This window comes from Magnolia sinica, chromosome 17, assembly GCF_029962835.1.
Source record: "Magnolia sinica isolate HGM2019 chromosome 17, MsV1, whole genome shotgun sequence".
NCBI classification, from domain to species: Eukaryota; Viridiplantae; Streptophyta; class Magnoliopsida; order Magnoliales; family Magnoliaceae; genus Magnolia; species Magnolia sinica.
In genome coordinates this window covers 43,387,306-43,406,528 of record NC_080589.1, presented here as the reverse complement: position 1 = coordinate 43,406,528, position 19,223 = coordinate 43,387,306, and the positions used below count along the sequence as shown (strand labels likewise).

Sequence of the window (19,223 nt, the reverse complement as noted above, 5' to 3'; positions counted from 1 at the left end):
GTCAGGCGTGTGTTAGCTCAGTCTAGAAGTAGTGCTGACTGGCGTCGAAGCACTATCTTCTACACTATTGCCAAGTGTGGTGAAAAGAATTGTAAGGTGATAGTGGACAGTGGAAGTTGTCAGAATGTGATTTCCACTAGCACCTTAGATCGCTTAAAACTGAAATCCACACCTCATCCAGACCCGTATAAAGTTTCTTGGGTTGACAAAACATCCCTACCTGTCACCCAGCAATGTCTAGTCCCCATCGAGTTTGGGTCATACAAAGAGTCCCTGTGGTGTGATGTTTTACCTATGGATGTGGGACATGTTATCCTAGGTAGACCGTGGCTATTCGATAATGATGTCACGATCTTTGGCCGTTCGAATGCGTGTACTTTTATGTATAATGGTAAAAAGATCAAACTTAATCCCATGACACCTGAGAATACACTAGGGAAGAAGAAGAATGAGAAGGCAAGTGAGCCTAGAGAAATGGGGAAATCCAAACCTAAGTCTTTACATATAATCAGCACAAGAGAGTTTGAAAAAGAGGCTAAGGAGGATTCTATGGTGTATGCCCTTGTGGCTAGAGAAATTACACCTGAGGTTCCATCAGAGTTGCCCTGTGAGGTGACCTCGGTCCTGAAGGAATACAGTGATGTATTTCCTGAAGACTTACCGAATGAGTTGCCACCTATGAGGGACATACAGCATGCCATTGATCTTGTCCCAAGGTCTACTCTACCTAACCTTCCTCACTACAGGATGAACCCTGCAGCGCATGCAGAGTTGAAGAAGCAAGTTGATGAGCTTCTGCAAAAGGGTTTCATCCAAGAGAGTATGAGCCCGTGTGCCGTGCCTCCATTGTTGACGCCAAAGAAAGACGGCACGTGGCACATGTGTGTGGACAGCCGTACCATAAACAAAATTACTGTCAAGTATAGGTTCCCTATACCTAGACTTGATGATATGCTTGACATGATGGCCAGGTCCACTATATTCTCTAAGATAGACCTCAAGAGTGGATATCACCAAATTCGTATATGCCCAGGAGATGAGTGGAAGACGGCGTTTAAGACGAAAGATGGGCTGTATGAGTGGTTAGTCATGCCCTTCGGCTTGACTAACGCACCCAGTACTTTCATGCGGGTGATGACACAAACTTTGAGGCCGTTCATGGAAAAATTCCTGGTGGTGTACTTTGACGATATTCTTATTTATAGTACCACTAAGGAATCACACCTTGAACATTTAAAGAATGTCTGTAGTGTCCTTAGGAAGGAAAAGTTGTACGCTAATCTTAAGAAATGTGCATTCATGTCTAACCAAGTTGTGTTCTTAGGATTTATAGTGTCATCTGAAGGGATGCGCGCAGACCCTGAAAAAGTCAGGACCATAGTTGAGTGGCCAGAACTAAGGAACATTCATGAGGTGCGAAGTTTTCACGGCCTAGCAACTTTTTATCGTCGGTTCATTAGGGGTTTTAGCACGATCATGGCTCCTATTTTACCGAGTGCATGAAAAAGGGAGAGTTCGTGTGGTCTAAAGCCGCCATCAAGGCTTTTAAAGAAATTAAGGGCAAGATGGTGGAAGCTCCTGTCATGCGTCTACCTGACTTTTCTACAGTCTTTGTAGTAGCGTGCGATGCGTCTGGTGTCAGTATAGGTGGAGTGTTGAGTCAAAAAGGACACCCAGTGGCCTATTTCAGTGAGAAACTGAATGAGGCAAAACAAAAATACTCCACTTACGACAAAGAATTTTATGCGGTAGTGCAATCCCTGAGACATTGGCGACACTACCTCCTACCGCAAGAATTCGTTTTGTTTTCTGACCATGAGGCTTTGAGATATTTGCATTCTCAGAAGAAACTCAACCCAAGGCATGCCAAGTGGGTATCGTTTCTTCAGGAATATTCGTTTGTTTTGAAACACAAGGCCGGGGTTGAAAACAAACCAGCGGATGCCCTTAGTAGGAGAGTGGCGTTGCTCAACTCCTTGAGTGTAGAGGTAGTCGGATTTGAGCAACTGAAAGATGAATACCCCATATGTCCTGATTTTGGGGGTACTTACGCGTCGCTCTCTAGTGACCAGCATATTATGGGTGAATATGTTCTTAAAGATGGCTTTCTTTTCAAGGGAGACAGACTTTGTATTCCCCGTATGTCCCTTCGTGAATTCCTCATCTGGGAGCTTCATTTAGGAGGGATAGCTGGCCATTTTGGTCGTGATAAGACCATTGCCCTCGTGGAAGATCGTTTCTATTGGCCAAGCCTCAAGCGAGACGTAGCCAAAGTTTTAGGGCAGTGTCGAACATGTCAGCTGGCAAAGCAAAGAAAGCAAAATACCGGGTTGTACACGCCATTGCCGGTGCCACATGCTCCGTGGCAGGACATTAGTATGGACTTCGTGCTCGGGCTTCCCAAGACTATAAAAAAGCACGATTCCGTTTTTGTCGTTGTGGACCGTTTTTCTAAAATAGCGCATTTCCTCCCATGTTCGAAGACGTCAGATGCGTCTCATGTTGCTCGTCTTTTTTTTTTTATGGTGTGGTGCGTCTCCATGGGTTACCTAAAACCATAGTGTCTGATCGTGATGTTCGATTTACTAGCTATTTTTGGAAGACACTGTGGCACATTATGGGAACTCGTTTGCAATTTTCTACTGCTTACCACCCACAAACAGATGGTCAAACTGAAGTGGTAAACCGTAGCCTTGGAAATCTTCTACGTTGTCTAGTGGGTGAACATGTTAAGACTTGGGACCTAATTTTACCAATTGCTGAACTTGCTTATAATGGGTCAGTTAATAGATCTACAGGGTTGAGTCCTTTTGAAATTGTAAGTGGTTATAAACCTAGAATGCCCATAGATCTCTTACCTACGTCTGTTACCGAAAGGTCTTCTGAGTCGGCCAATGCATTCGCACGCCATATTCATGATTTGCATACACATATTAGACAGCGGTTAAATAAGAGCAATGATGATTATAAAGTTTCAGCTGATTCTCATCGTAGAGTGCAAGAATTTCAAGAAGGAGACTGTAATGGTGCGAATAAGGCCAGAGCGATTCTCTCAAGGATATGCAAAGAAATTACAAGCGCGTAGTGCTGGACCATTCAAGATATTACAAAAGGTTGGGTCCAACGCGTATCGGGTTGACCTTCCACCTGAAATGAACATTAATCCAACTTTTAATGTGGAAGATCTAGTCCGTGCCCATACTCCCATTGTTGATACATCGTCCCTTTCATGGCCTTTTTCTGAGTTTACTACCCAACCCCTTCCACCCCCTCCTCCACCCATTACCCATAAAGAAGCAATTGAGGAAATCTTGGATGACGAGATAGTATCCACGAGAGATGGGGGTTTCCAAAGGTATCTTGTCAGGTGGAAAAACAAACCATCGTCTGAATCTACGTGGCTGTCGGGCGACGCATTGCAGGGTATTGATCCAGATCTACTCGAGCGCTACAAAAGTTTCAACTCGTCGGAGTCGAGTTTTTCTCACCTGAGGGGAATTGATGCGGACACAGGTGCATTCAAGGTGTACCAACGAAGAAAGCGCCAACCACAAGTGCCGTCCTTGTGGGTAGACGAATATTGAGGAGCTGAAGACCTTTCACATGTGATTGGATATATAGAAGACCCCACTTAGGGAAGACACATGTGAAGGAAGATTGGAGAAAGAAGACTGAGCGCCCAAACTTTCCCATACTTATGTTATTTGCGCGTTTTTTGACTTAGTTAGGGGTCTTTTAGTAATCTTATATCTTTATTTGCTTATCCTAGGGGTATTTTAGTAATTTTATGTCTTTATTTGCTTATTTAAGTGGGGTAAAGCTCTAAACTCGAATTTCAACTATTGATTAATGAAAAGCAAACCCTTTGGTTGCCTCCTTCCTCTCTTCTATCTAATGGTGCTTCTTCTCTCCCATTGATCTTCTTCTTCTAATTTCTTCTTATGCCCCTCCAACTTCTTCAAGGTAATAATTTTCTTCCTTCTATTTTTCAGTTGTGGCTAATCCTTCTTCGATCAAAATCTTGAGAACAGATCTAAACCCTAAATCCTCAAATTCTCAAATCCCTAATCCGAGAAACTTCTTGGTTCTTCGGACTAGTGATCTTCATTGATCGATTGGGTGTGACCATGCAAGATCGGGAGGTCTCATCCCTCGCCGAATCCAACCCAAGTAGTAATTGAATTCCATAACCCATGGTTGTAGTGATGGCCCGCTCCATTGCATGTTTCCTTTATGATTTTCTCAGTTATGATGATTACTGTTATAATTTTAGATCATTTATTCCTTTTATTTCCACTGTTTAATTGTGTCCATGAGCATGCATCATAATTAGGGCTGTCCTGCGTCAGATGACATGTTAAAAGTATGAAGTGAAAGAACCCGAATCGAACCAATGAAGAAGATGCTTTGGTTGCCAAATAAGATATAACAAGTATCCAGCGATAAGCTTTAAATGCCAGATGAAGGAAACTAAGCAGCCAAGACATCAATTAACAATTAAAAAAAAAAACACTAAAGAATTGAAGTCCACAAGATAAGGCAGTAAAACAACAGCAATAAAAAAGAAAAGAACAAAAAAAGAAGAAAAGAGTAGGCAGCTAAGAATCAAGAAAGACATGGAATTGAGCAAGGCAGAAATTCACATAAAAGAGTTTACAGGAATATAAAGAACACACATCACGTGCGCACAAATGTGTGAATATCCACAGTGTTTTAAATATCGACGATATCAGCCGATAAATCCCACGATATATCTTGTATCCCACCTATGTGATACAAAACACACAAGTAGTGCCGATATATCCCACCTATTCGATCCAGTGATCATTTTCGATTTTCGATCCATGTTTTTGTTGTAAATCACGTTAAACTAGTGTCAAATGATTACAAATTTATAATTCTTCATGTTTTCCATGAAAAATCATGGATTTTGAACTTCGATTTCGAGATTTAGGGGTGATGAGTCAAGTTGTGGAAAATTGAGAAAAATAAAAATTTCTCAATTTCTCGCAAATCAATTGCAATCTTTGTATCCAAACACAAAATTAAAAATGTATGTAACCTGATCTAGCGATTCTTCTTTTGCTTTTAAATGTATTGCTTGTGTTTCCATACATTTCTTACGTTTATAAATTATATGACTTTGAATATACTTGCATCAGTTCAATTGGAAAGCGCATATATTAGGACCCCATATAAAGGAAACCCCCATTATGTGCAAATCTATTTTTGTAATTTTTTGATTTCAAAGTGTGTATTGATGTCTTTTTCAACAATCCCTGAAGTTTCATTGAAAAATTCAACCAATTTCCGAATGTTCCCATGTTTCCCAACAACAACGATACATTACACAATACAACTGATATATCCTATGCGATAACCGATATGCATCTATATCCCAAGGGTGCGATACATTATGCAATAAAGATATTTAAAACATTGAATATCCATCAACATTGAACTTCCCCTTTGTAGAGAAGGATTTTATTACTTTTGGGGACAAAAGACTTTCCAACGTAGGGCAATTAATTGTATTATGCTCAATTATATCAAAAGGAACACCTCCAAGAGGTTCCTAACCTGAAGTTTTTCTTTTATTTTCTTTCATAGTTTAAGCTTTTACTGGAATAAGGTGGAAGTGACTTTATCCATTATGGTAATGGATAATCATCCCCAACATACAAGGAATCCCTATTTACTCTTTCCCTAGCCAAATGGTCAGCTGAATTCGCTTCTCACTGGATTTTAAGGGCATCTTTGTTTTTATGCAATACCTTTGAAATGGAAACGATATCTATAGAATCCAACTTTTTTTATGCACTTAATTTTTATGCAATTAATTGCATTATGCTCGATTATATTAAAAGGAACACCTCTAAGAGGTTCCTAACTTTAAGTTTTTCTTTTATTTTCTTTCACAGTTTAAGCTTTTACTGGAATAAGGTGGAAGTGACTTCATCCATTATGGTAATGGATAATCATCTCCAACATACAAGGAAACCCTTGTCAAACAACCATTCACTCCAAAAGCTTAAGCTGTCAGAGTATGGTGTATCAATGTATATCAAGGGACTTTATCATTTCAACACCCCCCTGCACGTGCGGGGTGGGAACTCCGCACGGGAACATACTGACGAGGGTGGAAGGACACTCACACCATAAATAAGCCGGACCTGATTTTCCTGGTCCCCCGTGGGAGTAATATTTTAGAGAGGCATATTTTTGCTGCTCTCGAGATTCGAACATAGGATCTTCCGCTTTGATACCATGTCAAACAACCATTCACTCCAAAAGCTTACGCTGTCAGAGTATGGTGTATCAATGTATATCAAGGGACTTTATCACTTCAAACCCTCCCCCCGGTGCGAGGTGGGAACTCCGCACGGGAACATATTGACAAAGGTGGAGGGACACTCACACCATAAATAGGTCGGGCTTAATTTCCCGATCCCTGGGCCAGACCTGATTTTCTTGACCCTCCGTGGGAGAATAATATATTAGCAAGGCATATTTACTGCTCTCGAGATTCGAACATAGGACCTTCCGCTTTGATACCATGTTAAACAACCATTCACTCCAAAAGCTCAAGCTGTCAGAGTGTGGTGTATCAATGTATATCAAGGGACTTTATCACTTCAACATCCCCATTTACTCTTTCCCTAGCCAAATGGTCAGATGAATTCACTTCTCATTGGATTTTAAGGGCGTCTTTCTTTTTATGCAATACCTTTGAAATGGAAATGATATCTATAGAATCCTACTTTTCCTGCATTTGAGAAAAGAAAGGCATGGACTCCGTTTTACATTTCCAAGCTTATCTGGGAGAAAAAAAAAAAAAAAAGAGGATGCCAATATCACCCAAAAAAGATGATAAATTGATTTCCAACCACAAAAAGGAAATAAAGTGACCCTCTGACCATTGACCTTTTGACATTTTTCTGCATTAATTCATTTTTAAAGCAAACAACAATTGCATCCAAAATCCAAACTTTTATTTTCCATGTCGATTCCATTTTTTTTTTTGAAAGGTAACAAATGATTTATTTAAAAACTCACGAAAACGCGACAAAAGAATACAACCCAAAACAAGAAATCAGCAAGGCCCAAAGCTATGGCCAGCCAAAGTTGCCTTAACATACACTACCCACCCCGAGACAAGATCCCTGATTCTATAAATGGCCTCCGTCTCACCCACCCACTTATTTCTGAAGCAATGACCATTCTTAACCCCCCAAATGACCCAAAACACCACCATGATTAAAAATCTCCACACAACTCTACTGGATTTTCCCACTCTACCTCCATGCAAAGCCCAAAGCAGCTCCTCCACTATCTTCAACATGACCCAATTGGCGTGGAACAAGGAAAGGAAGTGCGCCCACACTCTAGTGGCAAACAAGCAGTGAATGATAGATGATCAATCCACTCTTCATTCGCCATGCACATGAGACAGATATTGGGAAGAATAAGCATACGATTTAATAAAAACAAACACGCCAAAGAAAAAGATAAGGGTAGAAGCCTTTTAATTTTGTTAACAATGAATTGCTTATTCCAAGAAATTAGATTGACCTTACCCAAGTGATGGTGGGAGATAAGGGTAGAAGTCTCTTAATTTTGTTAACAATGAATTGTTATTCTAAGAAATTAGATTGACCTTACCCAAGTGATGGCGCATTTGCTTTTTTTTTTTTTTTTCAATAATGATTTTTTAGTTTTTTCAGGCCATCAAGGAGGCAAGGAGATCCAAATCCACGAGAGGTAGCCAGTGTTATCAAAATCATACGATTCATGATATAAATCATACGATTCATATCGTATCGCATGGGTGTATGATTTGAATCGCACAACTAAATCGCAAATCCTAAATAATCGAACGATTATCGTACGAATCGTATCGAATCGTAAGATAATTGTAGATTGTGTAAAGGGGCCCAAAAAATACTTAAAAAATCAATTTATTATTGTTTTTTATTCAATTTCCTCCTTTTCATTGTACCCTTTTACTCATAAAATATGAAAAAGGCTCTCGCCTATTAAAAATATCTTATTTTTCTTTAGAGAGAGAGAGAGAGGATATTTGGGGATTTTGATTTTCAAAAACCCAAAACAAAGAAATCAAAATATCTTTTGATTCACAATGGAATCGAATGCGATTTTTTCTAACATGATTCTATACTCAAGAAAGGTACAAAACAAAATTTTTAAGGACTCCTATATGTTGTTTACGGTAAATTTTTCAAAAGACAACAAAAGAAAAAAAAAAGGAAAAAGGCAAGAAAGAATCCTTTATTATCATGATATGTATACCATATACATTTTCTCAATTGATAATATCATGATATGTATAACTTTTTTGGTACATGTTGATGGCAAATGGATGATAGATGCGTTTTTACTCTTTTATGATTTTACTTATATCTTTTCACGTATATATATATATATTCTGTAAATAAAAATTTTAATTAAAAAAAAAAACTTGCGATTTACAATATGATTTATGATTCGATATGATTCAGCTCCTCTTACGATTTGCGATACGATAACACTTTTGACAACATTGGATGTAGTTTAGTTTCCATTCGCCAGATTGTTAAAGAACAAAATTTTTCTTTTTTATTCCTTTCTTTTTCATTGGATTTTTATCATAGAATCATTAACTTAGATCTGCAACCAAGGTTTCAAATAAAAAGGCGCTTGACCGGACCTTTGCTCTAACTCTTTTGATTGGGCCCGAGTACTACCTTGAACCGTTTTTAATGCAAATATAAAGGATTTGTTAGTTAATGAGATGATAGGACGAATTGTTGATTGGTTCATGCCAATTCGCTTGACCCCACTTGGTTGGGCAGGTGCTAATCCCATGGTAGTTGCCCTCTATATGCTCAATATTCTGCTTCTACACTTGATCTGGATAGAACTAACTAATCAGTGAGTGGTGTGGGTAATAAAATGCCAACAGGCGAGTGTAAGTAGTCACCTACTTGGAAGTTGTAGTTGGCAAGGCAAGTACTGTCAGAGTGTCTATTGAGGGGTCTTGGTGAAGGTCTTGACTCTATCTTCCATGTCAAAGATTGATCGCATTGCATAAAGGTGAAGGTTCAAAAGTCATTATTGAAGGAGATTCCGAGTGCATCATCACATGAGTTTTCAAGGTCCACTTCAATTTCTTGGAATAGGCAATTTACTTTCAACAAAATTATGAGGCTTTTATCCTTGTCTTTTTCTTTAGCGTGTTTATTTTTGTTGAATCCTACACTTGAAATGCAAAATAAAAATGGAATCTGCATGAAAAGTAAAATTTTAGATTATAGACTATTGTCTGCTTTAAAAATGAATAGTTCACCAATGAGCTTAAGACCCATCAAAAGGTCTTGATCAGTTCCAATTCTAGTTAGTTGGAATCATCAACCCCAACTAGACTGGAAAAAACCGTGTTGGCTATGTTGTGGCTATCTCTTAACAAAAATTCCTAATCGACATGGTGGTATGCCTTTTCCATATTAACTTTGATAGAAGCCCTGCTTCACATGATCTTTTCCTCAAATCAATAACTCATTAGTGACTTAGATGTTATCCAAATTTTCCATTTCCCTTCACAAAGGCACCTTGAGAGTGTGAAATTATTTTAACTTATAACCTCCTAACACAAAGAGAGACAATTTGGAAAGGACTTTGCAAGATCCTTCTAACTAGGGGGTGCTCCTACTTCAAATCCCCGTTTCATACTCTCGCTCCTACTCCCACTTCCTACCTATTTATACTTGTTTGCATTTCAAAAGCGACATTTCCCTTCTCCCGCACTTGAACTTATTGCCGCTTCACTTCATGCTTCGTGCAACTATATTTTATACACACTTATAACCAAAGTAACTAGTCAGAAATCACAAAGGTGCACCCCTTCGACTTTAGGCATGAGAGTAATGAAGGTGACATTCAAGCCCTTGCTTAAAATGGTTCTATCTTGTAACTCTTTAATTGACACATATGAGGTCTTCTTTTATGAGCTCCGTCAATCTTGAAAGAAGGGCAAGCAAAAACCTACGGCCTTGGCGCCTTATTCTTGCCATACCATTCACAGCCAAACAACCTCCTCCTCAACATCCTGCTCCACCCAATCAAACATATCTGGAAAAACTTGCTCGAAAAGCAGCCATCTAACCATTGACAAAGGATGTGTTGCTTAGAATATAAACAAGTGAAGAAGTCTACAATCTTGTCCTTTATTAGATCCTTATCATTGATAAGAAGTTCAATAACTTGAATATTGTGGTTAAACTTTTGCTTGTGCCTTCCATTCACAATTTTATGAAATAACACAATATTTGAGTCCCCTTTAACCATGTCGCCCTCGATTTTTGTCTTCATGCTGCCTCCTTTTTTAGGATCAAGGGATAACCAGGTTTCGGGCCTTCTCTCTCTCCTCTCTTTCTGCCTCATGTAAGATGCATGTCTCTTCCTTCCTGTCCAAACACCCAATTGCAACTATAAGGTTCTCCTTTTCAATTTATCTTGCCCAAACATGTTTCTATTCCAAATTTTTATAGCTTTGATAATCTAGGGCTTTTTCATAAAACTATATCCAACCCACCCTTCCACATTACATTATTTGCACCACCCAACCACAATATCTAGGAAACCTTCCACCATTGTTCGGAGTATTCCCGTTATTATTGAAATATCTCCGACATTATCCATGTAACACCCCAAACTTTTCAATACATGAGTATTGAAAGTTCTCAAATGTTAACATGAAATTTAACTCAATATGTACATGTGAACAATGCCGATTTAGCTATCCTAACCCCACATCTATTCTCCAACATGAATCCGACCGTTGATCATGTGGTTTGATATATGTACCTTTCCTTGACTAATCAGTGAATAACTCTCTATCCATAATGATTAGATGTAAGTTCTTTTGTAATAATTGTTTAGAAATGAGCATATAACTATGTAGAACCATTGGATTGCACAAAACTCCTAAATCCATAATAATTACAAAAATGCCATTAACCTAGACCCCTGAATTCTAGATCACATGGTTCCCACGATCCGCTTGATGAGAAATTTTATACCATGCCTATTTATCATAAATTAACCATACATGTCGAATTTCAGCCCTTAGATCATGGTAAAAGTGGCCCAATTGACAAATCAGCCCGTAACCGTTGATTTTGGTGTCCATCAAGTGAAGAAACCTCGTGGGCAGTCGTAGTAGGATATTTCCCTTCATATGAACGACCTGGGGATTGCCCATAATATGGACCAAGTGTGAAATATGAAGACCCCACTTTGATAGGCTTTTCCTTAGATGCAAAGTTATCCTTTCGAAGCTTACCAACTCCTTATAAATCTGGACCTTCAGATTTAACCATTTCATGCCGTCCCTCGTAACTCAAATTTGGACCACAATTTGGTCTCATATGACTACGAGGTTATACAAAATTTGTGGGCCCCGATCTATGATCCTACACTGTTGAACGCGGAAGCCAACTCCTTCCTTTTGATACAAAAGATGAAATTTCAGATATATGCCTTTTCCACCATCGATCAACCACCAAGTTTTGTCCAATCATTTGCCTATACTGATTACACGTTTCCTCCAAAATTTAGCCCTGATCATTAAGCATGGACCAATAATTAAGATTAAGTCCATTGTGGCACTCGCCTGAAGAATTTCCAAGATAAGGTTATAAAAGGCTCAGATCTACTTCATATTCGAGCCCATAGCAGAACATGACCCCGCAGCATTGATGAATGGATTGGATTGCATAACAAATTGTCATGATGGGCTCCACCTGGACTGTAACTTGAATAGTTTCCATGCCAAATCGAAAACCTATTTGCAACAACCACCAACCGAACAAAAAGGTGGAAATTCCTGAATTTCCCTCTTCCGCATTCAAATTACCACCAAATCGAACTGTCCTCCGACTCCTCCCCAAAACAAGCTTGAACCTCACGGGAGACAATCCCCACCATCCGATCAACTGTAATATAGAAAGAGTTGGCTTCAACGGTGGACATCATCTCCTTACTGACAAATGGAGTGGGCCACATAAAGCTCCGATCTACTTCAAATTTTGGCTCACGATCTAACACTGTTATACAAAATAGATGAAAGGAGTGGATCTTCCAGAAAACTATCAGAGGTGGACACCACCGACTCCAACAGAGAAACCGGAGTCGAACTCCATCCGCAATACAACACCCAGCAAACCAGCCATTTTCAAAAGCTCCCATGCATAGTATGACTGAGCCCGAAAATCTGGCTCCAATCCAAACCGTCCAAACTTCGGGGAGGAGATTTCTGACCACTCCCAAGCCAGCAAAAAGGAAGAAAAGGAGTGGAGGGAATGTGGCGTTCCGCCATTCTTCCTGGAACCGAGCTGCACCATGTGAAAACTCTTCCATACAACCATCGACTGTAGGACCCCCCAACCTTCAATCTTCCACGTCCTCAAGCTCTTAGGGGACCATCCAAACCATCCGCAATCATCGAAGCAAAGGAGAAGTTATCGGCTAAGAGTCTGCCACTATAGGCAACCATCTTCTTCACCAAGAAACGACAGCCGTTGATCTTTGACTAACCACCTAATGGAAATCCAAAACGATCAAAACCACCCGCCTGATGGCCCACCTAAACGCTATGAAGGGAAGGGAGAGATCCAAGATAACTAAGAAAAACAAGAACCAGAAGAAAGAAAACGAAAAGAGAACAAAAACAAGACAACTGCGTAACTGCGCTTACGCAACTCGTCTACGGAGCGTTACTTGCGTAACTCCTTCTACATACCAAAGGCGCAAGCACATCGTGGAGGCTCCACGCCAATATAAAATCCCACCGCTACGGCTAGAGAACACACACAGCAAAGAAGAGAGAGAAAGTGAAAGATAGAGACGAGAGAAGAAGGAACAAAGGAGAGAGAGAGCTGCCGACTGAGGAAGAAAAACATTAAAGGAGTCAAGTCCAAATTCGAGTAATGGCAGCAGCAAAAGGGTAAGTACATCACTCCTTAGTTGCTCACGAAGAGCTATTCAAGCGTTAATCTTGACTTATAATTGTAAGATGATAAACTAAGTCAATCCGAGTTGACTTGGCAGGATGACTCAGTAAAACCAAAGCTTGATTAGACTGAGGGTAATTATGGACCAAAAGGTATCTACACCTAATTTGATTAAATCAAAAAGATCAATTCATTACTAGTCCTAAATCTTAGCCTAAGATTGATCCTAATCATGTAACTTGTATAATAAGATAGCCTAACTTGAAGAGTCATGTTAATTATGCTAGGATTGGGGCACGACAACATAGTTCTAGCAACATTAAGAAGAAATCAAGTTTCAAAGGTGAGGGTTTTTCCTTTAAGCTTACCTTAATTTAAGTTGATATGAATTATCTTGCCTTTTACCTGTTCTCATGATTCTCTCTTTGCAATTGTTTAATTCACTACCAACCATTATTTACCCTTTGAGATTATGGTATATGTTAATCATGAGTGATCTTTACTATTTTTATGTGAGGCGATGGATACAAGCCTTGCCCTTGCCTTTACCAATTTGTTGAGTCAGCCCTTGCTACTCTCCTTTTATTGAGTTGGCCATTGTCACTCTCTTTTTTGTTGGGTTAGTCATTGCCACTTTCCCCTTTGTTTAGTTAGCCATTGTTACTCTCCTTTTTATTTTGTTAGCCTTGTGCTATCTACCTTTATGGCTTAGGCATGTGTCTTAGTATTTCAAAACCCCCATGATTCAGTTTACATTCTCTTTGATGCAAGTGATGTGTTGAAGGTATCACAACTAGTGATTCAATTATTATATCATGGACGTAATACGCTCTGAGTAGAGACCCTCTTGGTCGACGGGTAATTCCATGGGTTTGGGTAGTGGTGCATAAATCGATGTAAATAATTCGCATTGCGTATTACATCACTTCCAGGATTGGATGTCACAAATAGTCGCTCCATGAACAAATCGTGTCACATAATTCATCTGACTCATGTGTTGTGCTGCCTCGAGGTGTTCACGTAAATCCACGGTAGCGTTAGACATGCCAGCGAATATCCTTAGTTATGGGATGCGGGTCGAGTCGGGTTTTCTATGAATTATATTCCACATTATGATGATCACTACGTATGATGAGCCGCACATACTTTGCTAGGCATGCATTCATATACATTTGTTGCGCATACTAATACCCCTCATAGTAGTGGAGTACGAGACGTATCAGAACCCTTATATTACTTTCATGAATCTCTTGAATTATTGTTAATCTTAAAGGATAACCATCACTATGAGTAGGGCGTTAACTCTCTCCAACCGTACAGATGATGCAGGTGATGTACAGATTGAAGACCAAGAAAATCATCTCCCTATGGAAGATTATACTGAAAGAATAAGAAGATAGTTTTATGATTTAGTTTTGTATTTACGCTGCGAACTCAATAATGTAACAAGCTCCCATTAAGAGGGCATTTGATAATTTATTGAATTCTTTTACTCTGATGAATAATAAATACAATCGATTTTGTTCTCGTGAATGGTTACCTTCATGAATGTGACTGGATGTGATCTAAATAAAAAAATGTATATATGGTGCGATTTTTAAAGCATCTAATTCATTCAATTATTAACACCCGGTTTTCTCGAGCACGAGTATAAACTCTGGCCGTGAAAATTTTAGGATGTTACAATCCATATCTCCAACCTAGGTGCATTGCTCGTGAGGCGTATGCCTCACTCAGAGAGGAGGACTAAAGGCATACATATTTTGTCAAAGGCATACACGATGTACTTATAATGCCTCACTTGTTTACTTAACCACTTCTCAATTGTTTTGTAAACAACGAATAATTGTATTGGCAACAGTGAGAGCCTTCTACCCCTACATCTTCCAGTTGTGCATCTCAATTTGCATCAACAATAACAAGAGCCCTCCATTAGAGAGGAGGACTAAAGGCATAAATATTTTGTCCGAGTCATACACGTTACACTTATCATACTCATTTACTTAACAACTTCACCATTGTTTTATAAACGAATAATTGTACTGGATGTTTGAAATATCTTCGATATTATCCATATCTCCACCTTGGCGATACCAATAACACTAGTAGTATCAGAAATTCTAGGCATCGGCGATATATCAAGTATCATCAATATTTTTTACTGTGTAAATTGCAAGTGTCGCTTGTATCGCCAATATTTTTTATTGTGTAAATTTCAGATGTCGCTTGTATCGCCAGTGTATCAGCAATATTTCGATAATATCGCCAACGTATTGATATTTCAAAAAATCTATTTATTAAAAACAATTTCATTTCAAAAATTTTTATGGGCGCATGGTTGTATGATGAAATGCATGTTTGTATGTGTGTATGTGTGTGGATGCATGGATGGATATTTGCATGTGTGCACGCATGGATGGATGGATGGATGGTTGGTTAGATGGTTGGTTGGATGGATGGATTGATGTGTGTGTGTGTGTGTGTGCATGCGTGGACGCATACATGGATAGATGGATCATGCGTGTGTGTTTGTATGTATGTATGTGCAGGCATGGATGGATGGTTGGGTGCATCCACCATTTTCCCCATGTTTCCCCAATGTTTCAAGGATACATGCTTTTAGGCCTCATTAAAGGGAAACTTATTATTTGATTCCTAAATATGCAAATATGCATTTTTTTGTTGCTATTATTTGATTCTTAAATATGCAAGTATGTGTATTTTAGCATCTCGCAAAGTTTCACTGAACAATTCCATCATTTTCCCCATATTTCCTGGCATTACAGGAATTAACCATATTATTGGTGATAACGATATTGTTTCCATATCTCTGGCTAGCGAAACTTGTAGTGATACCGATACTTCAAACATTGCCTTCCATGACACATTTTTTTCCACCACCAATCCACCATAATCCATATAATCCCTCCTAATCTAGCCACCAATTTTGGAAATGAAACGAGGAAGGACCGGTCACAATGCCTGGAATTCCAAGTCGATCAGCACATGATCGGACGTGGGCATAGGAAGAACAATTGAATCAACCCCAAATATTGAACTTCCCAATCCAAAGAAATCAAGAACAAATAACACATGACCTATTTGATATAGATTATTGCCTCCAGGTGCTCATATATTTAAATTTCCCACAAGAATAATCTCCATATGTGGTCCCATAGACAAGAAAGAAACATGAAAAATGCAAAATTATTTTATCATAAAATTTTCATACTCATGTATTCTCAATATGGGTTTAAATTTAATAAATGGATTAGGTACATGGAGTGATCTGACAATCCAAACCAGTGTTTAAAAAGGCACTTATTCTTAAAAAAAGATGGCACCTAAGGTGAATGCCTTGATTACTAAGTGCTTAAATAGGCGCTTATACTTAAAAAAGATGTCAAGTACATTTAAGAATGAGTACAATCTACAAAAATGACAACACTAACTACAAGTGCCATAGATTACTACAAGTTCTCACATATCTATGTTTCCGACAAGAATGATCCCCATGTATGGTCCCATAGACAAGAGAAACATAACAAATACATCCACAATCTGATTATTAGAACTTCATGCAATAGCACCCCCAATCTTCCAGTTGTGCATCTCAATTTGCACACATCTCCCTACCTCCCTCAAGAAGTGTGGTTGAGTATCTTAGTTTCTATGTAGTTTTCTTGCCTTTTTTGTCTTTTTGTTTGTAAAAAGAAAATCCATGTGGGTTTGCATGGTTTTCCTCGCATCCCACTTTCATTATTTATTAACTAAGAGAAATTGATGAGTTTGCAACACGTTTGCATGTGGTCTTTCTAAAGAGTTGGAAATGCTTGCGTTTTCTTTTTGGCTTCTTTAGAAGACTATTTGAGATTGAGTACAAAATAACTTTTGTGGGCTTTAAGTTTGGGAAGGAGTACAAACCCCACCTAAGAGGAATTCATGAGTTTGCAATACGTTCTCGCATGTGGTCTTTCTAAGAGTAGGAGATGCTTGCATTTTCTTTTTGGCTTCTTTAGAAGACTATTTGAGATCGAGTATCTACGCATGTCAACTCACACCTCCGCCTTCTAACGCTACTCAAAACTCCATTTTTCAAGAATCGATCTGAGTTGCTGATAGGAATTGTCCCCAGATATCTGATCAATGAACTACTTTCAGTGAAGCTATTTTTCCCAAATTCAACTCATATTGACAGTGTGTCAATGTGTTGAACTCTAATGAATGGATTAAGGACATACACACTCTTCATTTGTTATGTTTATAATTTTAGTAGGTTTTGAGTTAGGTTTAATGTTTGAAGGCGATTAATGTCGTGGAAAAATGTGTAATCCAAAGAACTTCTGCACAGTCAAACATATGAAAGTAGAAAGCGATATCAATAACATTCGTCATTTGTTTTGTTTATCATTTTAGGAGGTTTTGGGTTTGGTTTAATGTTTGAAGGTGGTTAATGTCGTGGAAAAATGTGTAATCCAAAGCAATTCTGCACAATCATACATATGAAAGTAGAAAGTGATATCAATAACACTCGTCATTTGTTATGTTTATAATTTTAGTAGGTTTTGAGTTTGGTTTAATGTTTGAAGGTGGTTAATGTCATGGAAAAATGTGTAATCCAAGGCAATTCTGCACAATCAAACATATGAAAGTAGAAAGCGATATCAATAAATAAATAAATAAGTTCTGGGGTGTTTCAAACATAGAGAAGAACCCGATGCCCTTTCATTGTTTCAATATTCCAAAATGAAGAAAATAATAATTCATTCAGTGCTCACATTCATTACCCACTAACATGCTTGAATTTTCCTAGCTCAAGTAAGAAATTTCTAAGATTGGGAAAATAACCAACCATGACCCCAACTCAATCTTCTAAAATGGTATCTAAACAAATCAAAAATCTTATCACAAGAGAACAAAGCTCTTATCTTCTTACTCATAGCTTATTCGAGCAATTGAGAAACTCTCTCAAAAGCTGAAGGGGAGAAGCACAAAGGTAAGCCCTAATTTCATCATGAGCATTTAGGAAGAAATAATTTTTAGAAAAAGTAAAAAATCGTGCTTTGTTCACAAAAAAAGAGAACCCCTATCTCCACCAAATTGCATCGCCTCTATATGTTTGCTTAGTTTCAATGGCTCCAATCTATTTTGGTGCTTGAACCTAACCCAAAAAAAAAAAAAAATCCCATTCTGTAAAATTGACAGAATGATTTGCTGATAATAATTCTTGTTCCCTTTACTTTTGAAAATTTATTATCTTTCTTCTAATTTTACTCATTTATATATTTCTCATATTTATCAAGTATTTTAAAGTGGAACCAAACTCTCCTGAGTCAAAATTTCATAGTTGACTGCATCCACCCTAGGTTGCAATTTTCCAAACATTTTGTGGTTTCGTGTGATTGGCCATCGAGATTGGGGCCCACCACGTGAAGGGTCTGGTTCGCTGGAATCCGGGACCATAGATAGAGAGTAGTGTCTCGAGTGAAGTGCCACCAGTTCCATCAAGCGCCTCGTTATATTTCCTCCAGTTCAACGAAAAGAAGATGAAGATCATTTGCTTCTTTTTTTCTTTTTTTTTGCTCATTTTTACAGAAAACAAAATACCTGGTGACGCCTCTGTAAATGGAGCTGCGCTTCCCGGCAGCACAAGGCGGCATCTTGCTTATCCTTTCCTTGGCCGTACATCCCCTTTCTCTTCTGGCTTTCTTGAGACCTCTGAAGAGCCGATCGTTGGCAGATGCCATGGGAGCAGCTTCTGAAGATTCTCCTTCCTCAGCCTTCAAAACCGGAGGAGGATCTGCTGCTGGAGAAGAAAAATCCATGGAATGGGAATCAAAACCCTAGAATTCTCTTCCTCTCTGTCTTTCTCTCTTTCTCTCTGTGTGTGCCTGGGAAGAGACAGAGAGGGTCCATGCCTTTTTGTAGTCTGGCGTTGGTCACTGTGGGAGAAGGAGAAGAAGGTGGATCAAATTACCCAAGTGTCCGTTGCCTTTTCTTTCTTTGACCAAACTGCCCCCCAATTCAAACTCCCGTCCGGCCTCCTTCTCCTCGCTTCCACACGTATCAGTCGGCATACGTGTGGGATGCCACGTGACCCCTGACAAAATGCGAATCGCCTGTAACCCGGGTTTACAGGGATGCCCTGAAACCCTAAGCTCTGTGGGGTCCACGTTGATGTGCGTGTTATATCCACCCCGTGCATCCGTTTCA

The 19,223-nt window shown here is 38.9% G+C and overlaps 1 protein-coding gene across 1 annotated transcript in view; it reads right to left on the bottom strand.

The window, feature by feature from the left end:
* LOC131231897 (AP2-like ethylene-responsive transcription factor At2g41710) overlaps nucleotides 1-19,012 on the bottom strand; it is a 55,817-nt gene extending 36,805 nt beyond the window's left edge. Inside the window, exon 1 of the mRNA XM_058228253.1 lies at nucleotides 18,618-19,012. Within this exon, the coding sequence (XP_058084236.1) occupies nucleotides 18,618-18,835 (218 nt within the window). The 5' untranslated portion in view covers nucleotides 18,836-19,012. The remainder of the gene's footprint in view (nucleotides 1-18,617) is intronic.
* Between the last annotated feature and the right edge of the window lie 211 nt (nucleotides 19,013-19,223).